This window comes from Oncorhynchus tshawytscha, linkage group LG14 (genome assembly GCF_018296145.1).
Source record: "Oncorhynchus tshawytscha isolate Ot180627B linkage group LG14, Otsh_v2.0, whole genome shotgun sequence".
NCBI classification, from domain to species: domain Eukaryota; kingdom Metazoa; phylum Chordata; class Actinopteri; order Salmoniformes; family Salmonidae; genus Oncorhynchus; species Oncorhynchus tshawytscha.
This window is the reverse complement of record NC_056442.1, coordinates 13,738,821-13,762,516: the sequence shown is the minus strand read 5'-3', so window position 1 is coordinate 13,762,516 and position 23,696 is coordinate 13,738,821. Positions and strand designations below refer to the sequence as shown.

General features: G+C 42.9%; 1 protein-coding gene across 1 annotated transcript in view; it reads left to right on the top strand.

Moving 5' to 3' along the window:
* The window catches only part of LOC112253924 (transmembrane protein 163-like), a 39,792-nt gene extending 16,205 nt beyond the window's left edge, over positions 1-23,587 (top strand). Inside the window, exons 5-8 of the mRNA XM_024426033.2 lie at positions 3,343-3,439; positions 13,615-13,726; positions 16,212-16,353; positions 21,221-23,587. Coding sequence (XP_024281801.1) covers positions 3,343-3,439; positions 13,615-13,726; positions 16,212-16,353; positions 21,221-21,281 — 412 coding nt within the window. The 3' untranslated portion in view covers positions 21,282-23,587. The remainder of the gene's footprint in view (positions 1-3,342; positions 3,440-13,614; positions 13,727-16,211; positions 16,354-21,220) is intronic.
* Positions 23,588-23,696: the final 109 nt, after the last annotated feature.

Genomic DNA, 23,696 nt, shown 5'->3' with positions numbered 1-23,696 from the left:
TACGGAGTACCACCATCCATATTTTCAATCATAGTGGTGACTTCATCATGTTATGTGTATGCTTGTAATCAGTAAGGACTGGGGAGTTTTTCAGGATACAGTAGAAATGGAATGGAGCTAAGCACAGGCAATCTGAGGAAAACCTGGTTCAGTCTGACACTGGGAGATATTCACCTTTCAGCAGGATAATAACGTGAAACACAAGCTCAAATCTACACGAGTTGTTTACCAAGAAGACAGTGAATGTTGCGGAGTTACCAAGCTATAGTTTTGACTTAAATTTATGGCAAGACCTGAAAATGGTTGTCTAGCAATGATCAACAACCAATTTCACAGTTTGTAGATTGGGAAAATGTCCCACAATCCAGTTGTGGGAAGCTCTTAGACTCACAGCTGTAATCACTGCCAAAGGTGCTTCTACAAAGTATTGACTCAGGGGTGTGAGTACTTAATGTAAATGAGGTATTTCATTTTCAACAAATTAGCGAGAAAAAAAAACATGTTTTCACTAAGCGTTGTGTGTAGATGGGTGAGAAATCAATTGAATACACTTTGAATCCAGGCTTTAACACAACAAAATGTGGAATAAGTCATGGGGTATGAATATTTTCTTAAGGCACTGTAGCTGGAAGTAGTGAAAAATGAAATGTGGGGATTAAATAAAAAATGTTAAACTTCACATGTTAATGTTCCCCCTATATTCATTTAGCAGCGGTCACCCACCACTGCAGAAAATCTATATTTTTGCTGAGACGCCCTTTAAATGGATAGTCTTTGGCTCAACAACGAAGTCTATGGGAACCGCTAGCATGTCATTACGCTAAAGCTAGTAGCAATGCGTGTGCCCCCCCCCGGTTTCCTCCAGCGTCCAACTCCACCCCATGTAGACAGGCCAGGTGGCAGGTCCTTCGAGACCCAGGCAGAACTGTCTCACCTGGGGCCTTTGTCCCAGTGTCCCAGACAGAGCCCTTTTTATTTTATTACAATAATAAATGGATATAGTGTTTTTCATTACAAATTGAATCTCAGTCGCTTAAAAAAAATACAGATCTGGATGTTCTTATGACATGTTGGTCTTCCAAAACTTCATTTGATAGGCAGTTTGGAAAAGTAACATCGTGAGTGGATGGTGCAGGGAGGTAGAAAAACATCTGACATCCCCCCCGGTGCTCTTCACCGGGCACGTCGTCTTCGATGTTCACAGCTCCTCTTTCGTAGGTAAGCTGGCTTGTCCACTCTGTGTAGCACCCACCTGGGTGATGCAGCGGCGACTGTAAAAGTAGCAGTAAGACCTCCATACTTTGGCAGTAGTCCAGAAAGGCGAGCATCTGTCCCCTCACACCGCAGTCCACTTCCCCCTAGGAACCGGGGCAGGCCAAAAGCGGATGCTGCATCATTCAAATCTTATTAGCTACAGTATCTAGCCAAGCCAAATATAAACTGACTTGCCATAATCAGTCCTGCAAGTACATAGGTCACCACCATATAGTTCAGTTAATCTCTCAAAAGGTTTATTTAAAAATGCAATAAAAAAAACCACTTAAATACGTTTAAAATATGTACAATATTTAGAGTTCTCTGCTCAGGCTTCCTCACGGCGCCATGGCAACCACAACTGATTATGGTGTGTGAATGAATGAGCAGGGTGTCAGAGGCAAGAAGCAGGAGAGGGGAAACAAAGGAGGTGAAGACCTGGCAAGCCGCCCCCCTCCCTCTTCCGTCCTGACAGACACCATCTGCTGTAGTTTCGGATGTTTTTGTGAATGCAGATCGCCATGGAGCCTCTGGTGTATTAGCCCATAGCCTGGTTAAACGAGCTTGAATGCCGATTTCACCATTTTGAGGGCAGCATTCAATCTGGTTTAACCAGGCTAATATGAGCCTTCGGTTGTAGCAGTGAACATCGCTTTGGTTCAGAATCCTAATTGGAAGGTTTGTTACCCAGCAGCTAGTAATTGGCATCTCCTAGGTGTGTGTTTTGGGGGGTGAATGTGTGTAGATGTGTGATCCCTCAGGGGAGAGGCCAGGCAGGAGTAAGTCACTAGGCCACTGGACAATCAAATTACCAGGTCTGGAGACGAATGAGCGAGCAGCATGAATTTGCAGCATTTTTTTTCTTCCCCCCCACTGTAATTGGAAGAACATTGTTGTATTCGCCTGCTGACATGACACACGGAGCAGGAGAGAAAGGGTCGACCGACTGGATGACTGCGTGCATTTGTCCTCAGTCTAGTCAACTACAGTTCTGTCAAGTCCTTGCATCTTGCGACTTTGATATCAAAACCATCAATCTTGCAATGTGCTTGATGCCAATTGCCTTGAGTCGACAAGACTAAAAAAAGGGACTTTTCTAAGCAGCAGGATCTTTGAAGTTGAAATGGCTGTTTCAGTCAGCTGAGCTGTTGGTTGGGCAGGTTTGTTGTGAGGGAGAGTCTGATGCACTTTACACAGCTCTGGGAGGTCTCTCTCTCTCACTCAGACAGAGCTCTGGGTCTCCGTCTCCCGCTGCACCACTGAAACCATTCCTACATGGCTCCTCTCCTCTCACTACTTTGTGTTGCCTAGTTACCTTCCGGTTTGGGGACTGGGTGCAGCTGAGTACGAGCCAGCTATGAGCGTAAGCGCACGCATGCACACTGGCATCCGTTATTGCTTTTGTCTGAACATCATGTATGTTATCTATAATACACTATACTTATTTTTCAACAATTTCTCTTGTTTTTGGGCTCTTGATGTGTTTGCTGGGTATAGTAAATCTGTGCTAGACTACTAGATTAAGTAGGGGAGAGGGCAGACTGTATAAACAGTGGGCTAACCTGACTACCCCAGATGACTTTTTTTTTTTGTGGGCTTACCTAATTGGATAAAACTGTTAAAAAAATAATAATTAAAAAACACCTTCTCAAATTGATCCTCTGAGACTGTTCACTCTCTAAATCTGCCATAGAGAAAAACAAAATGGTTGTTTATTTAATGGATGCCTTTTCTCTTCCACGTGCATATGGACGTAATGGAGACGATTTGCTATTGTATTACTTACTGTAAGTTGCAATGAACTTGTATGATGTGTAGTTGCAGTAGGTCTACTTTGTCATGGAAAGGTCTTCCTGTGGTCAATGATTTTAGAAATGTTTTAATGCATTATATGATCCCTCACTGACATCTATATAAATGACTGGATAATGTAAATGACTGACATATTCTTTCTCTTGTGGAACTGTATATTTTCAAAGCAGAATATTCTTAATCACTGTTCTCTGACTCTATTTCCTTCCATTTCCCCTCTGTCTCCCTTCATCTCTCTTGCTCCCCTTCTAACTCTCACCCCCTCTCTCTCTACAGAGCCTGTGTGATCCTGGGTGTGGTCTTCATCCTGTCCTCCCTGTGTATCCTGGGAAAGGCAATCCATGACCTGGCTACCAAGCTAATGCCTGAAGTGGTAAGATGCCATATCCTGATGTTGTACCCTTAAGTAAGGCACTTACCCTTAACTGCACCTATAGGTCTCAGTCCAGGGGTGGCACACTGTGTCCTATGTCTCTATTTTGAAAAAGCTATAGCTTTTTTCAAAATAGAGACATAGGACACAGTGTGCCACCCCTGGATTGAGAGCTATAGGTGCAGGAGCCACATGAAAAGCTAATTTTGGTGAACTTAAATAAAAGGTTAATTATATATTAAAAAAATAAACTAGGCAAGTCAGTTAAGAGTGAATTCTTATTTACACTGACTGCCTAGGAACAGTGGGTTAACTGCCTTGTTCAGGGGAAGAACAACAGATTTTTTTTACCTTGTCAGCTCGGGGATTCGATCTCGCAACCTTTCGGTTACTAGCCCAACTCTCTAACCACTAGGCTACCTGTGCCATATGGTCCACGGAAATACTCAAAGGTAGTGCCACATAGCCCTATGGGAATAGGGTGCTGTTTGAGAAACAAAGCTCTCTGCTCTGCTCCACATGTCTGGGCATGTGGGTGTTCATTAAGGTCAGCTCTGGGTACTGTAATACCAGTCTTGGCAGTGCCAGCAGCCTTGGCAAAGAGGTTTTACTGCAGCAAAGGGATTCCAATGAACATCTGGTTGGTGTGCTGAAATTGCTTGTCAAAAACAGAGGAGTAACTAGGTTACCTTGCCTAGTGGTTAGAGTGTTGGGCCAGTAACCGAAAGGTTGCTAGATCGAATCCTTGAGCTGACGATGTAAAAAGCTGTCGTTCTGCTGATGAACAAGGCAGTTAACCCACCAAAGGCAGTTCCTAGGCTGTCATTGTAAATAAGAATTTGTTGTGCACTGTATGTGCAGACCAACGGTTTTCTCGTCTGTACTGTATGTTACACATATTTTAGCTTCAAGACAAAAGCACAGTTGCTATAGCAGCAGTCTTCATCAAGTAACATTAGCCTATCAAAAAAATGTATGATTTAACCCTCATGTGAATAAAAAAGTACAGGTGGCCTCTCCTAAAATATTACAACAAACTCAGCTTTTTTTTTTTTTTGCAATATCATGCAAAGCATTACATGTGGTAATTGCAGCTGAAAATGTTGGCAGAAATGTATTCACTGACAAACTGTTATATGTGTATATCACACACACAGTTGGAAGTTTACATACACCTTAGCCAAATACATTTAAACTCAGTTTTTCACCATTTCTGACATTTAATCCTAGTAAAAATGCCCCGTCTTAGATCAGTTAGGATCACTACTTTTATTTTAAGAATGTGAAATGTCAGAATAATAGTAGAGTGATATATTTCAGCTTTTATTTATTTCATCACATTCCCAGTGGGTCAGAAGTTTACATACACTCAATTAGTAGTTTATAGCATTGCCTTTAAATTGTTTAACTTGGGTCAAATGTTTTAGGTAGCCTTCCACAAGCTTCCCACAATAAGTTGGGTGAATTTTGGCCCATTCCTCCTGACAGAGCTGGTGTAACTGAGTCAGGTTTGTAAGCCTCCTTGTGCGCACATACTTTTTCAGTTCTGCCCACATATTTTCTATAGGATTGAAGTCAGTGCTTTGTGATAGCCACTCCAATACCTCGTTTTTGTTTTGTCCAATCGCAGCTGTTGTCTCGTCTGTATAGGGTTTTGTTTTCATACACCTTAAGCCCAGGAGTATTTCCAAGAGGAATTTCCCCCCCCCTTTTTAACAATATGCCCTGACTATAGAAATTCTGGTCCCATCATAGCCGACACTTTCTCATACACTATCACTATACTATATCTCTCTCTTCATTACTCAATGCCTAGGTTTACCTCCAATGTACTCACATCCTACCTTACCTTTGTCTGTACACTATGCCTTGAATCTATGCTATCGTGCCCAGAAACCTGCTCCTTTTACTCTCTGTTCTGAACGTGCTAGACGGCCAGTTCCTATAGTCTTTAGCCGTACCCTTTTCCTACTTCTCCTCTGTTCCTCTGGTGATTTGGAGGTTAATCCAGGTCCTGCAGTGCCTAGCTCCACTCCCACCCCCCAGGTGCTCTCATTTGTTGACTTCTGTAAACGTAAAAGCCTTGGTTTCATGCATGTTAACATTAGAAGCCTACTCCCTAAGTTTGTTTTACTCACTGCTTTAGCACACTCTGCCAACCCAGATGTCTTAGCCGTGTCTGAATCCTGGCTTAGGAAAACCACCAAAAACCCTGAAATCTCCATTGCTAACTATAACGTTTTCCGCCAAGATAGAACTGCCAAAGGGGGCGGTGTTGCAATCTACTGCAAAGATGGCCTGCAGAGTTCTGTATTACTTTCTAAGTCTGTACCCAAACAATTTGAGCTTCTACTTCTAAAAATGCACCTTTCCAGAAACAAGTCTCTCACTGTTGCCGCTTGCTATAGACCTCCCTCTGCCCCCAGCTGTGCCCTCGATACTATAAGTGATCTGATTGCCCCCCCATCTATCTTCTGAGCTCGTGCTACTAGGTGACCTAAACTGGGACATGCTTAACACCCCGGCCATCCTACAAACTAAGCTTGATGCCCTCAATCTCACACAAATTATCAATGAACCTACCAGGTACAACCCCAAATCAGTAAACACGGGCACCCTCATAGATGTCAGCCTAACTAATTTGCCCTCCAAATACACCTCTGCTGTTTTCAATCAAGATCTCAGCGATCACTGCCTCATTGCCTGCATCTGTAATGGGTCTGCGACCAAACGACCACCCCTCATCACTGTCAAACGCTCCCTGAAACACTTCTGCGAGCAGGCCTTTCTAATCAACCTGGCCGGGGTATCCTGGAATGACATTGACCTCATCCCGTCAGTAGATGATGCCTGGCTATTCTTTAAAAGTGCCTTCCTCACCATCTTAAATAAGCATGCCCCCCTCAAATGTAGAACTAGGAATAGATATAGTCCTTGGTTCACGCCAGACCTGTCTGCCCTTAACCAGCAAACCCTATTCCTAGCCTGTTCAACCTCTCTTTCGTATCATCTGAGATTCCCAAAGATTGGAAAGCTACCTCGGTCATCCCCTCTTCAAAGGGGGTGACACTCTAGACCCAAACTGCTACAGACCTATATCTATCCTACCCTGTCTTTCTAAGGTCTTCGAAAGCCAAGTTAACAAACAGATTACTGACCATTTCGAATCCCACCATACCTTCTCTGCTATGCAATCTGTTTTCAGAGCTGGTCATGGGTGCACCTCAGCCACGCTCTTAGGTTCTAAACGACATCATAACCGCCATCGATAAGAGACATTACTGTGCAGCCGTATTCATCGACCTGGCCAAGGCTTTCGACTCTGTCAATCACAACATTCTTATTCTGGCAGACTCTACAGCCTTGGTTTCTCAAATGATTGCCTCGCCTGGTTTACCAACTACTTCTCTGATAGAGCTCAGTGTGTCAAATCAGAGGGCCTGTTGTCTGGACCTCTGACAGTCTCTATGGGTGTGCCACAGGGTTCAATTCTCGGGCGGACTCTCTTTTCTGTATACATCAATGATGTTGCTCTTGCTGCTGGTGTTTCTCTGATCCACCTCTACGCAGACGACACCATTCTGTATACTTCTGGCCCCTCCTTGGACACTGTTAACTAACCTGGCTACAGGTTATCTACAAGTCTCTGCTAGGTAAAGCCCCGCCTTATCTCAGCTCACTGGTCACCATAGCAGCACCCACTTGTAGCACGCGCTCCAGCAGGTATATCTCACTGGTCACCCCCAAAGCCAATTCCTCCTTTGGTTGTCTTTCCTTCCAGTTCTCTGCAGCCCATGACTGGAAGGAATTGCAAAAATCTCTGAAGCTGGATACTCACATCTCCCTCACTAGCTTTAAGCACCAGCTGTTAGAGCGGTTTACAGATCACTGCACCTGTACTTAGATGGGCTGTTTACAGATAGGCTATATACCTACCTCATCCCCATACTGGTATTTATTTATTTATTTATTTTGCTCCTTTGCACCCCAGTATCTCTACCTGCACATTCATCTTCTGCCGATCTACCATTCCAGTGTTTAATTGCTATATTGTAATTACATCGCCAGCATGGCCTATTTATTTCCTTAACTTACCTCATTTGCACTCACTGTATATAGACTTTTTGTTCTCTTTTGTTCTACTGTATTATTGACTATTTTGTTTATTCCATGTGTAACTCTATGTGTCGAATTGCTACGCTTTATCTTGGCCAGGTCGCAGTTGCAAATGAGAACTTGTTCTCAACTAGCCTACCTGGTTAAATAAAGGTGAAATAAATCAAATAAAAATAGTGACAAAGTCGAGGATGCAAACACTCTTATTCTACATCTGTACATTGAGTGCTTTACCACTCCATCACTGTGGAGTACTGCTCCGCTGGTATGTTTTGCGCAGAGAGGGGCAGCTCCCGCCTTGTTGTTTCACTGGCTAGCCTTTGCAATCAACTTGTCTGCCATGGAAATTGATGTGAAACCAGTCGCTGGCTGGTTTAATTTTTCCCCTGATATGGAAAGCCATTGAGCAAGTACTTGGTTTCAACATAGGCAGCTAACCAAAACTTAACTGAAGTCACATGCACCATTATCAGTTTGTCAGGTTTCTTTCATCCATTGATGACATGATAACAGGATAATTTACTGTTACTCATTTTTGCTTAGTAGCCAGAGCAATGCTGCCACGTGAGTGGTCATGTGCTGAATGCACAGATATTCTTGGCAAAAGTGAAATTGGAACAAGAACTGCACCTCCTTGAATTTTTAGTTACTTGACAAAGGTGAGTGTCATAGAAACTGTGGAATATGCTCTTTCAGATACTATATAGTGGGGCGGCAGGTAGCTTAGCGGTTAGTGTTGGGCCAGATACCGAAAGGTTGCTAGATCGAATCCCTGAGCTGACAAGGTATAAATCTGTCATTATGCCCCCGGACAAGGCAGTTAACCCACTGTTCCTAGGCCATCATTGTAAATAAGAATTTGTTCTTAACTGACTTGTCTAGTTAAATAAAATATAATAATATATGAGTTTTACCTGCATGTGACTGTCAATTACAAGATGCCCCATCTCTTCATGGACAATTTGACAACTGATAGGCCTAATATTGTCAATGTAATCTTGTCTATAGGCTAACTCGTATGTGTGAAATTCATTTTGGTGTAGTTTCGATTTGCAGGCTGACTGGCATCGTTTTCCCCGCTCATCAACTTGGATAGCGTCATGGATATGTTTTGCAACACACACAGCCGCACCAATGTGTCAGAGGAAACACCATACGCCTGGCAAAGGTGTCAGCCTGCATTCGCCCAGACCGCCATAGGAGTCCCTAGAGCGCAATGGGACATGGACATCCCAGCCGGCCAAACACTTCCCTAAACCAGACGACCCTGGGCCGATTGTGCGCTGCCTCACGGGTCTCCCGTTCTCGGCCGGCTGCGACACAGGCCTGTATCAAACCAAGATCTGTAGTGACACCGCAAGCACTGCGATGCAGTGCCTTAGACTGCTGCTACGCTTTTCATTAAAACACCGTTGACTACAGTCATTACTCAAATGTACAAATGCGTACTTGCTATGCCTCGACTGCTACCTGAGGTCGGTCACGAAACTCACCCGACAATTATCCCCCCCTTGAAGCAGGGAAGTGTAAACGGAATTCTTGTTGAGCCAACACTCCTACATTATAAATGGTACTAGCGGAGCAATCTTTTTGAAACGGTTTAAATGTATAGTCATTTTGCTAATGTTTGAAAGTAGGGTATGAAATAGTTTTAAAAATTGTTGACACTGGGTGTCAAGTAATGACCCTCATAAGCATGTCATAAAATCAGCAAAAAAGAGACGTCCCTTTTTCAGGACCCTGTCTTTCAAAGATAATTTGTAAAAATCCAAATGACTTCACAGATCTTAATTGTAAAGGGATTAAACACTGTTTCCCATGCTAAAGAGGCTTTTCTACTGACTCTGAAAAACACATGCCCAGGCATGTTGCCAGGAGGCATGAGGACTGCAGATGTCGCCAGGGCAATACATTGCAATGTCCGTACTGTGAGACTTCTAAGACGGCGCCACAGGGAGACAGGACGGACAGCTGATCGTCCACGCATTATCAGACCACGTGTAACAACACCTGCACAGGATCGTTACATCCGAACATCACACCTGGGGTACAGGATGGCGGCAACAACTGTTCAAGTTACACCAGGAAAGCACAATCCCTCCATCAGTGCTCAGACGGCCCACAATAGGCTGAGAGAGGCTGGACTGAGAGCTTGTAGGCCTGTTGTAAGGCAGGTCCTCACCAGACATCACCGGCAACAACGTCGCCTATGGGCGCAAATCCACCGTGGCTGGACCAGACAGGACTGGCAAAAAGTGCTTCACTGACGAGTCGTGATTTTGTCTCACCCAGGGATGATGGTCGGATTCGCGTTTATCATCAAAGGAATGAGTGTTACACCGAGGCCTGTACTCTGGAGCCCGATCAATTTGGAGGTGGAGGGTCTGTCATGGTCAGGGGCGGTGTGTCACAGCATCATTGGCCTGAGCTTGTCATCGCAGGCAATCTCAACTCTGTGTGTTACAGGGAAGACATCCTCCTCCCTCATGTGGTACCCTTCCTGTAGGCTCATCCTGATATGACCCTCCAGCATGACAATGCCACCGCCCGGAATGAGCAGTATGACTAATTTCCTGCAAGCTAGGAATGTCAGTGTTCTGCCATGGCCAGCTAAGAGCCTGGATCGCAATCCCATTGAGCACGTCTGGGACCTGTTGGATCGGAGGGTGAGAGCTAGGGCCATTCCCCAGAAATGTCCGGGAACTTGTAGGTGCCTTGGTGGAAGAGTGGGGTAACATCTCACAGCAAGAACTGGCAAATCTGGTGTAGTCCAGTACTTAATGCAGCTGGTGGCCACACCAGATAATGACTTACTCTTGATTTTGACCCCCCCCCTTTGTTAAGGGACATATTATTCCATTTCTGTTAGTCATATGTCTTTGGAACTTGTTCAGTTGTCAGTTGTTGAATCTACAAATATTTACACATATTAAATTGGCTGTAAATAAACGCAGTTGACAGTGAGGACTTTTTTTTTTTTTTTTTTTTTTTTTTTGCTGAGTTTGTCTTAACAGCTGACAACTTGTCATAACCTGTTTATAATAGTCACAACATGGTCATGACACTTATATTTGGACCTGTTCTGGCATATATTGTTATTTTATGGCTAGCTGACACCTTCATACTGTAAGTGTCAAAACCCACATTTATTACATTTAGGTTTTATCCCTGCCAAGAGGTTTCCATTCTTTTTGAAAGTTTGTTTCATAAATGCTTTGATGAAAACATTAAAACACTTTACACAGACAAAGAGAACCATTGCAATTTTACAATAAAACTAAAAGGGCTGAGCTCGCTGTATGCAGGGTTGACTTGTGTATGCCTTTGCATTTGTAATTAAAACGATACTCATACAGCACGTCATTATTGTTGATTTAATTCCAGTCAATTATTAATTAAAAAGGCCTAGTTAGCCGAGCCACATACAGTTCGATTAACCGAAGTTGGATCACATTCACATTTTCTTAGAACACAAGTAATGGGCCTATTTTAGGCTATAAAAACATGACGTTATGTTTTTCCTGGCCAGGCCCAGATGGGATCAGAGCACATAGGCTACTAGTAGCTGTGGTTCTCAGTAGACTACAGTCAGACTGAAGCACAGACAGTGTACACGTTGACACATCAATAGGCATTTTATTTTATTAAATGTTTTTGGGGTTGCTGGTATGGGCTTCCCAGTGAATTCACTTATACCCATGTTTTCAGTTACAATTTGCTATTACACATGTAATGATTTGCATAATAGTTATACTAATTAAGCCTGGTTTGTTGTAATCTTGAAAGGTAGGCCTACTGTGCTTTTTATATTAGTATGAGAAGGTTAATTGTAATTTTTTAAATACGCTATTGTTACTTGAAGACATGGTGTTAGCAACTCTGCTTTTGTCTTGAAGCTCAAATGTAATGAGTAGCCTACAGACGAGAAAATAAACCATAATTGTCTGCACACGTTTGTGAATTGTTGCATTCAACAGTGTAGCTAATGTTTTAGGAGAAACATTTCTGTCATTGTTGAATAGTTTGCTTAGTGGCTACTGTAATATTTACGGTCAATTTGAACTGTGGACCAATGTTGTGTTGCCAGCCACAACGAAAGTTATGGTAAGGCAAGGATGGAATGTGAACTGAAAAGTTGAATTTTGTTTCTGTGTGTGTGTGTATTAGAGAGCGTGACTCACCCTCTGTACGGCGCTGATCTCTGCTTAGCCAGCTCATCTCCTCAGATGGCTTTTAAATGCCATGTGCCGGTGCTTCGTTCAACCTCAGTGCTAAGAATTTTCAATATTAAAAAGAGTGTCAGAAGTCATTGGGGGAGCAGGTCTCTTTTGTGCTGTATATCTAGCTTCTACAGCCATAGAATCAATCAAATGGATCAAATGGATCTGGGACCAGGCTAGGACTTTTTGAAGACTTCCCATAAAAGAGATTTGAAATGGTGCGCACTGCGCAGCATAGTACGATTGGGGTCAATTCAATTCTAAATTCAGGAAGTGAAATGATTCTATTCATGAATTTAAACATCCTCATAGAAAACAATGGCATTTTAAAAAGTTTATCACATGTATACAATTCACTTTATAGCCCTTGTATACTATACTTATAGCTAACTACATATATTCACTCAGGGGCACAATGGTTTTAGAAGTGGGGGAGGACAAACAATTTCTAATCTTAAGCTAAGTTCCTGCATATTAAATTGTCAGTGTGAGAACAAGTTTAAATGCATTAGCTAGGGAAACTGGTAAATCAATGCATGGCTAAACAGACTCGCTGTGGGGGAAAAAAAACATCTGAATATTAGTCTTTAATCGCTTGGCCGCTGGTTTTATTTTGATTTGATTCTGGTCCAGAGTGAGGCAATTTAATAGCTAGCGCTAGCTAGCCATTGGCTAGCTCTCTGCCATAAAAAGAGTGCAAAAAAAAATACACTGACAGCAGCTGCCTCAACTCTCCCATGGTCCTAAAGCCAGCCTTTCAGTTTGCTTTCACAGCCCAACTGCCCGACTGCTCCGAGTATTCTGCATAGTCCTAAAGAACACGGGTCCTTTTTGTATCGGTGTATTGATAAAACTAGGAAAGGAATTTTAGAACGTGAGGGTCATGACCTTCCCCGTCCTGTTTCTTTCTGAGCTCAACAATGACTCAGGAATATACTGTGTTTACTGGGCTTGCAGGCTTCACTGTCCTTCTACTTAATTGTAAACTATCTCTGGCTTTTATTTGTTGCCTGTTTTAAAATACTTTGAGTCCCACCATCACACCGGCAGGATTTAGGTCTTCTAACCCCTTGTAAGCATTGTGTTTGAGCTACAGACTGCTGGGTTGTTGCATTTGATTGGTCTGTTTCTTCTGCATCATGATACCAACCATAAGTGTGATTTAACGGGGACTGAGCTAGAGCGTTGTATGTGAGACAAGGGCGGACCCGAAAACAGTTGGTCTAACAAACTATTATGACCCCTATATGAAAGACTCTCACGAACATGCACATGTAACCTGTTTTGCTCTGGCACTCACAGGCCACACGAATCGTTAGAAGGTAAGGGGTTCTTCTACATAGAAGATCATTGGAAATCCCAAGACAGTGTCTAATACTGTAATAAGCGCATAGTTGCTGTCGAACTCCACACAGTTGTCACTGGCTAGTTAGATATTCATTCCCCACTGAGCAGACAATTCCTGTACTTACAGCATTATTATAAATGCATTTTGTCCGATTTTTGTTTGGCGGCCTTATTTTGTTGACATTTTTCAAAAACTCATAAATTAAACTATGGTTGTACTGAAAATGAAATGGTAAAACACTTCAATGTGAGGCTAAATATGAGGGCAGAGCAAGCAGATTAATGAGTGTTGCATTTTTTTCACTTGGGGATTTAATGGGACTAATGAGGTTATTAACCTTGCAGAAATGCAGCTTTTCATGACTTTAAGGCCATTTAAGTGCAATATTAATGCTACTGCGGAGGCTCTCTGCAACACTTACCCGCTCTCTTTCCCTCTTTGTCACCTCTTTCTCTCTCTCAATCCCCCTCTCATCTACTCTTCTCTGTCAGGATGACTTCCTCTTCAGTGTGTCCATCGTCAGTGGCGTGATGTGTGTCATTCTGGCCGTGGTCAAGATCATGCTGGGTAGGGTGCTCACCAGCAGAGCCCTCATCACAGACGGTAGGTACCGAACTCGGTGTGTAGTTGCTCCGTTTTTTTTCTCCAATTAGGATCGTTAGGAGAAGATTATCCTTAACTAGGGGAAACCTCACCCTGGAGCTACCCAACTCTGAGGAAGCAACGCATACTTCTGCCTGATCTAGGCCACTTAAGTTCAAGCCAGTTAGAGAATTGGGGGAAGGTGGAGCACGAGGGTGAAAAACTCTGTAGGGAATCTTTGAGAGAAATATAAAGGGGTCTGGTGTATAGGAGGCTATGGTTGTGTCTGAAATGGCGCCCTATTCCCATAGTGCACGAAGATGGAAGGTTAGAAGGCTTAGACAAAGGTTTAGACACCATCATGAAATCTGTGAAATATATTGGGAACTACTTAGTACACTAATATAGGGCAGTGACCATCAATTAGATTCAGCTGCAGGCCAATTTCTTTTCTTGAGCAGATGGTCAGGGGGCTGGAACATATACTGAAGATTGTGCCGACTGACATGGTGGCTCTGCTTCTAGCTCCTGAGCAACTTTGCACAGTTTTGTTTTGTTTTATTTTACATTAGCCCAGTTTGTTTTGTGTTATTAAATAACCTTTGGATATCAGAGCGGCGGTATTCACCAGCATTACAACCAGGTTACGACTTTCCCAAATTGTCCTTTGTTCGTACCATCCAGAGCAATTTAACTGATCTCTGAGGCTGCTTCAGGACGCCGCCGGCGGAGAAGAGTTATTCAATGGACTTCTAGTCCTACTCAGGAGGCATGCACACCATCCACCGCTTCCGAGTATATTACTCGCTAATGTTCTGTCTCTGGACAATAGGGTGGATGAGGATCTCCTTTCAGAGAGACAACAGGGACTGTAACATAATGTTTCACAGAATCATGGCTCGCTCTGGATATACTGTTCCCGTCCATACAACCAGCTGTGTTCTCCAGTACATCACGCAGACAGGACTAAAGAACTCTCCAGGAAGAAAATAGTTGGTGTGTATGTTTCATCATTAATTATTCATGGTGTGATAATGTACAGAAACACATGTCCTTTTGTTCACCTGACCTAGAAAACCTCAATCAAATGCAGACCGTATTACCTCAGAATTCTCTTTGGTTATAGTCACAGCCGTGTATAATCCCCCTCAAGCCAATAAAAGACAACCTTCAAGGAACTACATTGGACTTTGTGCAAACTGGAAACGACATTTATTGTAGCTGGGGATTTTAACAAAGCAATTTTGAGGAAAAGGCGACCGAAGTTCTATCAACACATGAACTGTAGTACTCATGCTGCTAAAACGCTTTTTGTGTGTATGGAACATTTCTGGGGTGTTTTTATTTCAGCTAATGAAACATTGGACCAACACTTTACATGTTGCGTTTTATATTTTTGTTCAGTATAATTACAAATCATTTGTAGACTGCAATTGACCGCAAGAAGCCCAAACAGAACTAAAACCTTTAATTTCAAATATGCACTCTTTCTATATTTTTATAGAGCCAGCAGGTGCTGGGTTTTTACCTACACAGACCGGTGAATTGCATATAGTATGCGCTGAGGGCGTCGGCCTTAACCGCAAGGCCACCCTCAGGTACTGGGCCGCACATCTATTTACTTCTACACCTGAGAAAGTTGTTCACTAATTATGAGTCTTTATTGACAACTCCATAGCTGCTGAGCTCTTAATGTCCCTTCTCGTTTCAATAAGAGATTTGTGGCAAACAGGCTGGCGTCAAACCAGTTTGAAAGGTCAGCTTTGGATGGAGACACTTGCTCATTAAAGTGTGTGTGGGGTACGTTAAATTGTATGTGAAAGTGACAGCTAGCAGAATAGAGTAGGAGTTATTTGCCTACCAGATTTGTCTCGATGTGACATGAAACAAGCCATCAAAGGGGCAATCTGTGATTGCTACATACATTTTTAGACTTAAGTGAATTATATATATATATACTGCTCAAAAAAATAAAGGGAACACTAAAATAACACATCCCAGATCTGAATGAATGAAATATTCTTATTAAATACTTTTTTCTTTACATAGTTGAATGTGCTGACATTAAAATCACACAAATTATCAATGGAAATCAAATTTATCATCCCATGGAGGTCTGGATTTGGAGTCACACTCAAAATTAAAGTGGAAAACCACACTACAGGCTGATCCAACTTTGATGTAATGTCCTGATGTCTTGATGTAATGTAATGTTTGCACGCCCAATTTTTCAGTTTTTGATTTGTTAAAAAAGTTTGAAATATCCAATAAATGTCGTTCCACTTCATGATTGTGTCCCACTTGTTGTTGATTCTTCACAAAAAAATACAGTTTTATATCTTTATGTTTGAAGCCTGAAATGTGGCAACAGGTCGCAAAGTTCAAGGGGGCCGAATACTTTCGCAAGGCACTGTATGTACATGTGTTCGTTAATGTTCAAGCTATTTCTATTTCCCTCTGTGGGATAATACAGTTGACTAATCTGCCTGTCTTGTCCAATCTACAGGTTTCAACTCCCTGGTGGGTGGGGTCATGGGCTTCTCCATCCTAATCAGTGCCAAGGTGTTCAAGCACGATCCCAAAGTGTGGTACCTGGACGGGTCCATAGGGGTCCTGATAGGCCTCATCATCCTGGCCTACGGGGTCAAGTAAGTGGGTACATTTTGTGTATGGCCCTCAAAATCAACTCTGGACCTCAAAGCCAGTTCCACTTCATTTTGTCATTGTTCCCCTCTTATCAGGGACTGATTTAGACCTGGGACACCAGGTGTGAGCAATTATCAGGCAGAACAGAAAACCAGCAGGCTCTGGACCTCGTAGGGTAAGAGTTGAGTACCCCAGGTGTAGGGGGAAGCTGCCTCTAAACCACTGATCTTGGGTCAGTTTTGTCCGGCAATGGTTAGGAGTCAGGGAGGGGAAGCTAATCCTAGATCTGTATTTAGAAGAAACATAATATTCAATCACTTTTACACACACGTACATTATGTCCCCTGAGAAATACACTTATTTAAATAACAGAAATGTTGTCATTTTAAATTGTAACCATTCAGAAGGCCCTTGGAGTAGAAACTTCCATTGTACATACCAGTGGAGGTGCACGTTTTACGTTACCCGGTGCCCCAGTGGCTGGAGATTTCACCACGTTTTGCATCAATGAAATGATGCAAAACGAACACGGCCAGTGTTTCACTTAGATTGTTTTCCAGGTGGGGCTGAAAGCAACATTCAGACAAACGGTCAATACGCTTGTAAACATTAGTGGAGCCACTTTTGGTGTTAACTGTAAAAAAGTTAATTGTTTCCCTCACACAGTAAATCAACTGCTCCTAAATAAAAACAAATTGTCTAGTGTCAATAACACGCTTCGAAAAATGGAAGGGTATTTTACAGATTTTTACCTACTTCACTTTTACTATTCTCTGGACAGTCAGGAAAAGAAAGGAATGTCAAAGTATGTAGAGGGAAAAATTGTCGCAGAAGTAATGAATGTAGAACTGCAGCGCGGCAGAGAAATGGAGCTTTCCTTGCATGGATCCAGTGGTGGTGACCATCATCTGACTGGGCAGTCGGGGAGAGAAGGTGCTGCCGCTCTCTTTCACGCTCTTCATGTGTCTTCCCAGGTAGCACATCTCAACCAAACCATCGGAGAGACAAAAAAAATGTATTTATTATTTTTGAAACAAGACATTTGGAGGACCAGAAACAAGGCCATTTATTGATGTACAGTATAAGTGCTGTTTGCCTTTCCTGATAAAGCTTGAGGAAAAATAAAACTAGTTGAAAGTTCAACAGTGAAGTCAAACCAACAGAACAACACCCTGTTGATTAAATATTGCCCAGTAGATGATGTTTTTGATGTTCGTCTTCACCCAGGTGAATAGAGCTCTCTGGGCAGGGATGATCTGGCTGTCGAAGAAACAATCCAAATAGTTTGACATGCTGCCGGATACAATGTACCTCACTACCAAATAAAAGGTAAAGATGAGCTCTAGACTTCAATTACAATACCAGAAACCAGGTACTGTAGACTGGTGAATCACACCATAGATCCCACTAGTATCTTCACATGCTGTTTCAGTCTCTCTCTGCCTCACGGTGGATGGAGCATGCAGAAGGACAAAAATAAGTTTGCCAATATGTTGAGAACAGCTAGAGAAATGTTGACTATGGCAAAGGCCAAGTAACTCATCTCAGTAAACTGGAACTGCATTTCTGACGAGACAGAGGAGCTCTCCTAGTGATATCTTCTCTCAATGTTCCAGGTGCTCAAATGCTGGACACGCTACCAGAACCTGGGATTTCAGGTATCTCTTAGGCATTAACTAAACTAGGCAAAAAAAGAAACGTCCCTTTTTTTCAGGACCCTGTCTTTCAAAGATAATTTGTAAAAATCCCAAACTTCACAGATCTTCATTGTAAAGGGTTTAAACACTGTTTCCCATGCTTGTTTAATGAACCATAAACAATTAATGAACATGCACCTGTGGAAGGGTCGTTAGTGTCTTAACAGCTTACAGACGGTAGGCAATTAATGTCACATTTATGAAAACTTAGGACACTAAAGGGGCCTTTCTACTGACTCTGAAAAACACCAAAAGAAAGGTGCCCAGGGTCCCTGATCATCTGTGTGAATGTGTCTTAGGCATGCTGCAAGGAGGACTGCAGATGTGGCCGGGGCAATAAATTGCAATGTCCATACTGTGAGATGCCTAAGACAGCACTACAGGGAGACAGGACAGACAGCTGATCGTCCTCGCAGAGTCAGACCACGTGTAACAACATCTGCACAGGATCGGTACATCCAAACATCACACCTGCAGGACAGGTACAGGATGGCAACAACTTCCCGAGTTACACCAGGAATGCGCAATCCCTTCGTCAGCGCTCAAACTGTCCACAATAGGCTGGACTGAGGGCTTGTAGGCCTGCTGTAAGGGTTACAACGAGGCCTGTACTCTGGAGCGGGATCGAGGGTCTGTCATGGTCTGGGGCGGTGTTACAGCATCGCACTGAGCTTGTTGTCATTGCAGGCAATCTCAACTCTGTGCGTTACAGGGAAGACATCCTCCTCCCTCATGTGGTACCCTTCCTGCAGGCTCATCCTGACATGACCCTCCAGTATGACAATGCCTCCAGCCATACTGCTCGTTCTGTGCGTGATTTCCTGCAAGACATGACTGTCAGTGTTCTGCCATGGCCAGCGAAGAGCCTGGATCTCAATCCCATTGAGCACATCTGGGACCTGTTGGATCAGAGGGTGAGGGCTAGGGCCATTCCTCCCAGAAATGTCCAGGAACTTGCAGGTGCCTTGGTGGAAGAGTGGGGTAACATCTCACAGCAATGCAGGTGGTGGCCACACCAGATACTGTTACTTTTGATTTTGACCCCCCACCCCTTTGCTCAGGGACACATTATTCCATTTCTGTTAGTCACATGTCTGTGGAATTTGTTCAGTTTGTTGAATCTTATGTTCATACAAATATTTCCATGTTGACAGCGAGGACAAGTATTTACATTGGACATATGCATGAAAACACATTTGAGCATATTTACATTGAACAAGAGGAAACTAATGCGCTGTAGAAAACTAAAAGAGAAACTATGGAAATATAGAACATTGCATAAGCTTCACGCTAATGTGCGATCATTGGAGGAAGAGGAATTCAAATGTCCCCTCACAGCACTACTGGTGAACTAGAAGAACCATTATAAAGGATTCTTGAGAAACTGTTTTTGGTGTCAGGATGGCATGATGTATCAGCTTTCATATCAGTATTGGAAGATAATGGCTTAAGAATCGTCATCAGTATTGAACCGCCTTGCACCCAATTTCTTTAAGCAAAAAAAGATGGCTAATTGTGAACAAAAGGAATATCAGACAACATCCCAATTGACGTAATCATTGGTTTGGTGAAGTTAGAGGCATGTGCTCGGCATTTTGAAGGCCTGAAGACCAGTGTCAGTGATTTCTGCAATATCGTGTTCTGTGAGGCAGTTCCATATTCAAATAGCAGACTGTATAGGCCTCTTTCCAGGGAATTTTTATTTAATTGATTTATTTTACCTTTGTTTAACCAGGTAGGCAAGTTGAGAACAAGTTCTCATTTGCAACGGCGACCTGGCCAAGATAAAGCAAACCAGTTCGACACAACAACACAGAGTTACACATGGAGTAAAACAAACATACAGTACAAAAATAAGTCTATATACGATATGAAGTGAGATAAGGGAGGTAAAGGCAATAAAAAGGCCACGCTGGCGAAGTAAATACGATATAGCAATTAAAACAATGGAATTGTAGATTTGCAGTAGGTGAATGTGCAAAGTTGAAATACTGGGGTGCAAGGGAGCAAAATAAATAAATACAGTAGGGGATGAGGTAATTGTTTGGGCTATTAATAGATGGGCTATGCACAGGTGCAGTGATCTGTGAGCAGCTCTGACAGCTGGTGAGGGAGACGAGTATTTCCAGTTTCAGATCTTTGTAGTTTGTTCCAGTCATTGGCAGCAGAGAACTGGAAGGATATATATATATATATATACACTGTTTACCAAACATTAAGAACACCTGCTCTTTCCATGACTGACCTATGATCTGTTATTGATGTCAAGTGTTAAATCTATTTCAATCCGAGTAGAAGGGAAGAAGCCGGGTTAGACGCAGCATTTTGTGTCAAGAACTGCAACGCTGCTGGGTTTTTCAGGCTCAACAGTTTCCCGTGTCTCAAGAATGCTCCACCACCCAAAGGACAACCAGCCAACTTGACACAACTGTGGGAAGCATTTGAGTCAACATGGGCCTGCATCCCTGTGGAATGCTTTCGGCAGCTTGTAGAGTCCATGCCCTGACGAATTGACGCTGTTCTAAGAGCAAAATGAGGGGGATGCAACCCAATAGGTGTTTTAATGTTTGGTATACTGAGTGTATTTTTAAATATGATAATCTTTGAAATAACAACCACCAAAATAAAAGCCAGACAGTGAGGGAGAATCCTCTAAAATTCCCAAATATCATAGCATGGGGCATCATTGATTTTGTTATGTTTGAGTCACTCAGATGGCATAAGCCATGGCAAAAGTTGCAGAATTGCTTGGAATTAGCTTTAAAACCTACATTTTTGTGTCCTTTGACAAAATCTGTAGAATTGCAGGAAAATAGCTTTAAAACAGCCAAATTTGGTCTCCGTGTCCAAGAGGAGTTCTTCAAATAAAAAGTGGTCACCGATGGCGCCATTGGAGACTCGGGAGAAATAAATACAAAGATGACACCACAGAGTGCATCAACAAATTGATCAACAAAAGCAGCTGCAGTGGTTATACAAATGTACTAAAATTATCTGACGTGATGGATTCAGTTACTCAACACATTCTGAACTAGATTAATTTCAGAATTTCACTACAAAGAACGGTTTTCAATAATTTCATATTGGCAATGAAATGGAGTTGCAGCTCTCGTGTGTGTGTACCTGTGAATGTCAGCGATTTTCATTAATATGAATCTCTTTCCTGTCCCAGGCTGCTGGTTGATATGGTCCCTCGAGTGCAACAGACAAGGAACTACGAGCGCTTTGAGTGACAAGACCACGGAAGGGCAGTGAGGGGGATGGGTTCTAGGTTATATACACGGTAGAAGTACGTCCAGTGTCTGTTCTAGGGTATGTATATCTACGCCCAGTCACTATCCAGCTCAGCTCCATTCTTCCTGGTAGATCTCTCCAGTCACCATGACAAACCTATTGATTGGTTTAGACCTCAAGGTGCCAGCCCACTGGTGTTTTAGTTAGACCCAAGTGGTCCATTTTGCAGCGTTCCTCCGGTCTCTCTGACTCCGAACCTGATCTGTCCATATGAGTCATTACAAAGTCAAAGAAGACTGAGGTTTCCCTCTATAGCTCCTCCTCTACCGAAGCAGGGGAAGGTGGAAGGACAGAACGTGCGCTGCTGAGTCGTCAGGAAATTGTCACTGCCTCTACAAAGGCACTGCACCGTCTCCACTGATTAGTCTGGTGTTCGTTCATATCTCTATCTCCCCTTGGACAACATGGCTAATTCAGATACGCATTATAGGATCTCAGTCCTTATGGGATTTCAATGGTTTCTAATAGGCGCTTTCTTTTGATCAGTAACACTGTGTGTGTGTCCCAAATGGCACCCTATTCCCTTTATAGGGCACTACTTTTGACCACCCTATTCCCATTATTGCAATAATTTTGACCATGGCCCATAAAAAGTGCATCAATTAGGGTGGCATTTGGCACATACACCTATTTCTGTTTGACACCACTGTTCAAAGTAGATGTGTTGCTTTTATGTAGTCATGATGTAGTAGGGGTGGCAGGTAGCCTAGAGTGGTTAGAGCGTTGGGCCAGTAACCGAAAGTTTGCTAGATCGAATCCCCAAGGTAAAAATGTTGTTCTGCCCCTGAACAAGGCAGTTAACCCACTGTTCCTAGGCAGTCACTGTAAATAAGAATTTGTTCTTTAACAGACTTGCCTAGTTAAATAAAGATAAAATAAAAATAGTAGTTGGTAATGTATCACTTAGGGTAATAGTTGCTACTATTAGTAGCAGTAGGACATGTTTTCTATCCCCCCAAAAATCAGCAGGGAAAATAGATTTCTGAGATGCCCATTGTAGACAGGCTGTAGTATGGAGGACAATAGTACAGCAGTACAGTATGTGCAATAGCAACATGACAGACTCATCTATGGTCTGTGTCCCAAATGGCACCCTATTCCCTACATAGTCACTATGGACCCTGGTTATAAGTAATACACTATAGGGTGCTATTTGGGACAAAACCTGTATCATTTGATTAGTGATATGAAATTAGTGATATTGATTAGTGATATGAAAGCACAAATGTCCCTGTCGCCAGCTCATGTATGGAATCAGTGTTTGCTTTATTGCTTAAGGGGTGTTGAATAAAAGCTTGTGGCAGACCATCAACAAACATGACTGGAGCCAAAGACTCTGGTCAGAGATTAGTAATCTGGAATTAAAACAAGCCTTTCTGAGCACTACAGCCAAATCTGTTGGCTAGAACACAAGTCATCCCTTTTTAGGCCAATCCCTCTTCTTTAATTCCTTAACAAAATCTGAGGGGGCAAATGTGGTCTTCCTAGCAAGTAAATATACCATTATAATTACGTTTTAAGCTTTCACAATCTGCCACGCTGGATGTAATTGTAGATGTAGGATACACACTACATGACCAAAAGTATGTGGACACCTGCTCGTCGAACAGCTCATTCCAAAATCATGGGCATTAAGATGGAGTCCCTTCAGCCCCCACTCTTCTGGGAAGCCTTTCTACTAGATGTTGGGACATTGCTGCGGGATCTTGTTTATATTCAGCCAGAAGAGAATTAGTGAGGTCGGGCATTGATGTTGGCCGATTATGCCTGGCTTGCAGTTGGCGTTCCAATTCATCCCAAAGGTGTTCGATACGGTTGAGGTCAGGGCTCTCTGCAGGCCCGTCAAGTTATTCTCGTCAAAATATTTCTGTATGGCCCTCACTTTGTGCACGGGGGTATTGTCATAATGAAACAGGAAAGGGCCTTCCCCAAACTGTTGCCAAAGTTGGAAGCACAGAATCATCTAGAATGTCATTGTATGCTGAACATTTCCCTTCACTGGAACTAAGGGGCCTAGCCCGAACCATGAAAAAGCCCCAGACCATTATTCCTCCTCCACCAAAATTTAAAGTTGACACTATGCATTGGGGCAGGTAGCGTTTACCTGGCATCCGCCGAATCCAGATTAGTCTGTAGGACTGCCAGATGGTAATGCGTCATTCATCACTCCAGAAAACGCGTTTCCACTGCTCCAGAGTCCAATAGCAGCAAGCTTTACACCACTGCAGCCGACGCTTGGCATTGCACATGGTGATCGTAGGCTTGTGTGTGGCTGTTCTGCCATGGAAGCCCATATCATGAAGCTCCCGACAAACAGTTATTGTGCTGATGTTGCTTCCAAAGGCAGTTTGGAA